The sequence below is a fragment of the Hemiscyllium ocellatum genome, chromosome 7 (assembly GCF_020745735.1).
Source record: "Hemiscyllium ocellatum isolate sHemOce1 chromosome 7, sHemOce1.pat.X.cur, whole genome shotgun sequence".
NCBI lineage: Eukaryota > Metazoa > Chordata > Chondrichthyes > Orectolobiformes > Hemiscylliidae > Hemiscyllium > Hemiscyllium ocellatum.
In genome coordinates this window covers 39,849,400-39,856,174 of record NC_083407.1, presented here as the reverse complement: position 1 = coordinate 39,856,174, position 6,775 = coordinate 39,849,400, and the positions used below count along the sequence as shown (strand labels likewise).

At 37.6% G+C, this 6,775-nt stretch overlaps 1 protein-coding gene across 1 annotated transcript in view; it reads right to left on the bottom strand.

The window, feature by feature from the left end:
- The window catches only part of map3k19 (mitogen-activated protein kinase kinase kinase 19), a 75,643-nt gene continuing 68,868 nt past the window's right edge, over positions 1 to 6,775 (bottom strand). The window contains exons 9-10 of the mRNA XM_060827745.1: positions 3,524 to 4,221; positions 1 to 94 (exon numbers count right to left, since the gene is read on the bottom strand). Coding sequence (XP_060683728.1) covers positions 1 to 94; positions 3,524 to 4,221 — 792 coding nt within the window. The remainder of the gene's footprint in view (positions 95 to 3,523; positions 4,222 to 6,775) is intronic.

Below are 6,775 nucleotides of genomic sequence, written 5' to 3'. Positions count from 1 at the left end.
CTATAATGTTGTCTTCCTGAAATGTTTGATTTGTTTCTTTGTGATGAATGGATGTTGCAGAAGATGTTTTGCTGAAGGTCGTTCATGCTGATCACTGGATTTAAGAAGATTGTCAATTAAAATTATTGATACATTACTTTGGGACATGTTTATAATTCCAATAAAATGTTTCAGACGTTTGTTCATACAATTGGCATCAGTTTATTCTGGAAAATGTCTATAGTATGTGTCCCATTAAACATGAAAGGATGCAATGCCGGATCTATTTGGAATTGAGCTGAGTTATGTAGATCGTGTAAGTGGGGGAACATTTAAGAGACATAATCTTTGTTATAAGGTTTAAGATGATAATGCTGGACAATAGATAACTCAGAAAATTGCTTGTTAACTTCACTGACCTAAAGCAAAAGTGTCAGGTAATCTAAGACAAAAGATTAGTGGTGAAAACTGGCTGAACCATCTTCAAGTGGAGCATTTTCAAAAGTTGGTTTGGATACAGTCAGGGTAACTTTCCTCTTAAGGGAAACGGCAAATAAATTGGAGCTTCTTAGTTGAAAGGAAGGAGATAAACGACTTTTCTTCTTTAGATAAATGTCTAAGATAAGTGAGAACCTGTACTGAAATTTCAGGAGTAGCAAAAACAAAGAGGGATTGTGGGAATTAAAAACTGCTGGCCAATGCAGGCACATCCATGATAAAAGGGTGGAAAATAGAATAATTAAAGCCAAAATTATTTACATGCTACAAATCGAGCATGAGCTGAATACTTCACATCTGTCATTACCAATGAGCTAGATATAACTAGGCTATAGTGACTCTGACGGCAGTTCTGATACTAGAAGGGTACAAAATTAGTCAGCAAGTGTCAATTATCAATATTTAAAGTTGACAAGGTACCTAAACCATATGAGATAATCCAAGATTAATAAAGGCACTGAGTGAAAATTCTAGCACAAGCCACAAACTTTGTCTTCCCTAGACTCTGGTAAAGTGCCAAAGGCATGGAGAATTGCAGCCATTCTATCAGTGTTCAAAAAAACGCTGAAGATTTAGCTCATCAATTACAGACCAGTCTGTTTAACTTGGTAGGGCAACTTCTAGAATCAGTTATTCAGGATAGATTTAGTAATCCATTGGATTGATTAGGAACAACCCACATGGATTTCTAAAGGGAAAGTTATATTTAATTAATTTGCTGGAGTTTATAAAGTGGTAATTGGCAAGGAGAGTTTGCTTTTGATGTGTACATGAACTTTCAAAGGGCATTTAATATACTGCCACACATGCTTAAGAAAAGTTATAGCTTGTGGACTAAAAAAGGCAGTAATAACATGGATATAAACTTTATTGAGTGATAAGCAAGATTGTGGTGAAGAGATATTTTTCAGCACTGAAGGAAGTTTCATAGCCGTGTTTCCCTATACTGTGGTTTTGGGACCTTTATTTGTTTTTCCTGATGTACACGTTAATGACCTATACTTTAGTGTGTAGATACCCTCCGTACAGCTTACAATGCTAAGTTTTGTAATATAGATATCAAAAAGTACATTGATATTAGTATTCCAAATAGCTTGTGGCACCTGCATGTTAGACTTCAAATGTTTATTGACAAGGACATCTAGATTCCTTTCATTTATGCACTTTTCAAATTTGATACTTCAATTCCTCCCACCAAAATGGATAAAGTCTCATTTTGCCACATTTTCCATCTGCCATGTTTTTGCCCATTCACTAAGTCTGATCTGAAGCCACTTTACAAATTCCTCAACATCTTATCATCTGTAAATTTGGAAATATTGCAGATGGTCCCATCACAAAATTGTTGCTATATATTGTGAACAACTGGGGCCCCAATTACTGCTTCCAGTACCCCACTAGACACAGCCCACTGATATGAATGACCCACTTTCTCCCATTGTTTTGTTATCCAATCCTCAATTTGTCAGTATATTACCCCTTACGTGCTTCAGTTTATCAAAAGCTTTCAGGAAATCCTAAGTGCATTATGTACATCAGCTTTCACTTATCAATTTTGTTAATTAAATCTTCAAAAAAAAAGCTCCCCATGTTCATCAAACGTTTTTCCCATTGCAAATCCACATTGACACAGTGTCTATTTGTAACATCTTTATGATAGATTCTAGAATTTTTCCGCACTATTGGTATAAACCTAACGGTCTGGAGTTTCCAGTTCTTTCTCCCTTAAATAGTGATGTTTGTTACTTTCCAATCCACAGGAGACACTCCAGTGTCTGCAGAAGTTTGAAAAATCATCATTGCATCAACTATATAGTTTGTAGTTAGTTGATATAATCCACAATGGTTCTTTTGAGTTTTATGATTGGGGGGGAAAGAAAGTCAGCAGAGCTAGCTTCAAAAACTGGGAAGGCAGTTGGTTCTACCACCAAGCTGAATAAAGAGATTGGTGAAGGGAAGCTGAAGGCTGGCTGGACTTCCTCCCTACAGAATCTTACCTTGGGAATAATTGGAATATCAAGGAAAAAGAAAGTAAATTCTGCAGAACTGTAACAAGGCTTTTGGATTGGTCCTAGCAAAAATTAACTTTGAAAATTTTGAAAATAAACGAATAGCTTAATTAATTTTAAGTTATGTTAAGCTTGCTTTGTTTTGGTAGAAAATAAAGTTTCTTAAAAAGTCTTGTGGCAGAGTTCAGATTTTTTTCTTTAAACATTGACCGTCTCTAATAAAACTGTGACAGCAGATGATGGTTAAGCATATTAGAAACCATAACAGTAAGTCCTCGCAATGTCATACCCTCCACATTTGCATGCTGAAATCTCAGCTAGTTATTGATGCAACTAAACCTAAAGACAAGCAGGGCAATTTAGAAACATCTTGATTTTTTATTTTTAATTATGTACGTATGGGCATTGCAAACTGCAGTTAAATTTTTGTTCCTTAAAACTGAACAATGGTAGTAGCTCTTCAAGCCATTGAAAATTGACTTGTTCAGATGCATCAGGTTGAAACAATGCAGTTTCACCAATGCTGCTGTTTTACATTTTTTTTAGCTCCTCGAAGGTAACTCTCTCTGCTTCAACCAATTCCACCTACCTGCTTTACAAAATTGAATTTTCTATTCTATTTCACTATGATTTAAAAAATAGAAACAATATAAAAATAAACATGATTTTTGAAATGATGTATAACTATCTTCCTGTGGTGCAACAGGCACCAACCCCTTTCAGTAGGATAAAAATCTCTTCACCCAATGGGTGTGAAGAATGTGGAGGTTGAAGCAAATAGGCTTGATACATTTGAAGCGGCAATTGGGAAGCATATAAGGATAAAGGGTTGCATTTAGATTAAGAAAGAGGAGCAGATTTTGGAACTTAAATACTGGCATGGAGCTTTTGTGTTTTATATCAATATAAAATTGAACAAACCCTATAATGAATACACAACCCACACTGCCATGCTATTGCCTAGATGTTGAATTGATAGATTACTTCCTATTTTGTGACATCATACAAAATTTATTGGTATTTAGAAACATACTTGCCTTGTGAGACAAATCTGTACAAAGTCTCTTGCGTTCTCAGAAAACTCCTCGGGCAGGTTAGGCATCAGACCTCTATGTGCTCCAATATAAAACATGGCTGCCATTTTGTCCATATGAGCCAAAGGTGGTTTCCCTGATGCCATTTCAAACACTGTACAGCCTATACTCCAAATGTCAGATTTCCTGCCATGTCCAGTCTCATTGATCACTTCAGGTGCCATCCAATAAGGAGTTCCATGCATTGACAGTAACATTTCACTGTGCGTATCATTCATGTTCACACAACTCATGCGTTTGGCACATCCAAAATCAATAAGTTTTATCACACCATTAGGCATAAGCATGACATTGTTTCCTTTTATGTCTCTGTGAATCACCCTGTTATCATGTAAATAGTCCACTCCTTTTAATATTTGTTTAGTATATGTACCAAAAACAGGTTCTGGTAATGGCCCAAATCGACTGATGACACCAGCAATGGAACCACCAGGAACAAACTCCATGAAAATGCTAACAACATTTGCTTCGAGGTTTGTACCGAGAAAACTCACAATGTTCACATGTTTCAAGTTTTTCAGTAATTCTATTTCTTCTTCTAATTTCTGATACTCTTTTTCTGCTGCAATTTGACTTGTTGCATCCAAAGAAACTTGTTTAACAGCAATTAATTTTCCTTGACTGGTTAGACCACAGTACACCTAAAAAGTTGAAAAAGGAAATGACATATATAGCACTTTTTTTGTAAGTAAAAGGACATAATTGGAATAAACTTGCCTGTATAGAAAATAGCTTTATGTTGTAACTTTTTAAAAAAAGAATGACCATAGATAATCAAAACCACATTTCACCACTGGATATCTCAAATAAGCCGAATAATCGAGGTGATGAAACAAAGAACTGGAGATCTAAATCAAAAACAGAAATGGCTTCCAAAACTCAGCAAGTCCAGCACCATCTCTGGAGAGAAAGCAGAGTAATATTTTGGTGACTCTTCTACAGACCTCTGCTTTCTCCCTGAAATGCTGTGAGACCTGTTGAGTTTTGCCAGCAATTTCTGTTTTTGTAAACAATAAAGGTGTTTTAGTAGTCATACTACATGTTTTGTTCCTAATTATTTCAGAATCGCAAAAGAAGCAAGCCTATGTAATGACAAGTCATGGAACTGAACCCAGTGATGGGAAGACTATTGAAATAAAGAAACAGCATAAGTAATTTGGGGAGGCAGAGATTAATTTAAAAAGTGAAGATGTATTTGATATTTGCCAAAGTAGTTTGAATTTTTGGGGGAGGTAACAAGGAAGGACAATGAGGCTGGCTATGAAGATTTTTAGTGAGGCTTTTGAGAATATCCAAGAAGCAGGTTTATCAGAAGACTAGGTAAAAACAATAACTGCAGATGCTGGAAACCAGAGTTTAGATTAGAGTGGTGCTGGAAAAGCACAGCAGTGCAGGCAGCAGCCGAGGAGCAGGAAAATCAACGTTTCGGGCAAAAGCCCTTCATCAGGAAATGAAGGGCTTTTGCCCAAAATGTCAATTTTACTGCTCCTCAGATGCTGCCTGAACTGCTGTGTTTATCATAAGACTAACAGCTCATAAGATCCCAAGGAAATTAAATTAAGTGAAAGAAAGCAAGTTGCTAGGGTCAGCATGTGGAGTTCTAAAGGGCTCAGTACTGTGTCCCTGTCCTGTCTTTTTAATACACATATGGATTAAACCTGCATGGGTGGTATGTAAGTAGGAAGTTTACAGATGGTATGAAAAGGGTCATGTGGTCAATGGAACAAAAATTAGACTGCAGGAAGATGTCATTGGACTGTCCATTTGAACAGAAAGGTAACAATAGAACTTAATCTAGAGAATTGACAGGTATGCAGTTAGGGAAGATGAGGAACACAATGGGATGGACAGGGATTGGAAGGATTGTGCAATATGTATAAGATCAGAAGAACATTGGAATTTATGTCTTCAGATCCCTGAGGTTAGCAGGTCAGAGGTGGGCTATTTGGCCCCTCATTCCTGGTCTGTGGCTTGATAAGATTATGACTGATGTGATAGCAGTACCAATTGTATTTGACTCCCTTATTAATTGAGAAATCTATCTAACTCCATCTCAAGAAACACAGAAAAGATTCAGCCTCCACTGGATCAATCTTGGCAACTTCTTCATAAAACTTCTCTCTAGTGTAAAGAATTTCAGCTATTTGGAAGGATTAGTTTGGCTATTCTTTTTAGAATAAAGAAGGCTTGGCAGATATTTAATTTCAGTGTATATAGTTATGAAATGGAAGTTATAGATATTGCAGACAAGGAGGAGCTATTTCTGTTAAGGTAATCAAAATCCAGGGAACTTTGATTGAAATTGATTTTGTCAATGGATTAAAGGAGCTTTTTTGCTTTTGTTTAGGATGTGGTGAATATCTGAAACTCTGCCTGAAAGGATTGTATAAGTCGAAGACACATTCTGATTAAATAAAGCTACTTGTTGGATGTGTACTTGATGTGTTGCTAGAGAACCGGCATGGTGTCTCAGTGGTTAGCACTGCTGCCTCACAGCATCGGGGTCCCAGGTTTGATTCCAGCCTTGGGCAACTCTCTGCGTGGAGTTTGCACATTCTACCCGTGCCTGCACAGATTTCCTCCCACAGTCCAAAGATGTGCAAGTCAGGTGAATTGGCCATGTTAAATTGCTCAGAGTGTTAGGTGCATTAATCAGAGGGAAATGGGTCTGCGTGAGTTACTCTTCGAAGGTTGGTCAGAGAGATGTACAGCATGGAAACAGACCCTTCGGTCCAACCCATCCATGCTGACCAGATATCCCAACCCAATCTAGTTCCACCTGCCAGCACCTGGGCCATACCCCTGCAAACCCTTCCTATTCATATACCCATCTAAATGCCTCTTAAATGTCACAATTGTACCAGCCTCCACCACTTCTTCTGGCAGTTCATTCCATACACGTACCACCCTCTGTGTGAAAACATTGCCCCTTAGGTCTCTTTTATATCTTTCCCATCTCACCCTAAACCTATGCCCTCTAGTTCTGGACTCCCCAAGTCCAGGAAAAAGACTTTATCTATTTACCCTATCCAGGCCCTTCATAATTTTGTAAACCTCTATAAGGTCACCCCTCAGCCTCCGACACTCCAGGGAAAACAGCCCCAGCCTGTCCAGCCTCTCCCTAAAGCTCAAATCCTCCAACCCTGGCAACACCCTTGTAAATCTTTTCTTAATCCTTTCAAGTTTCACAACATA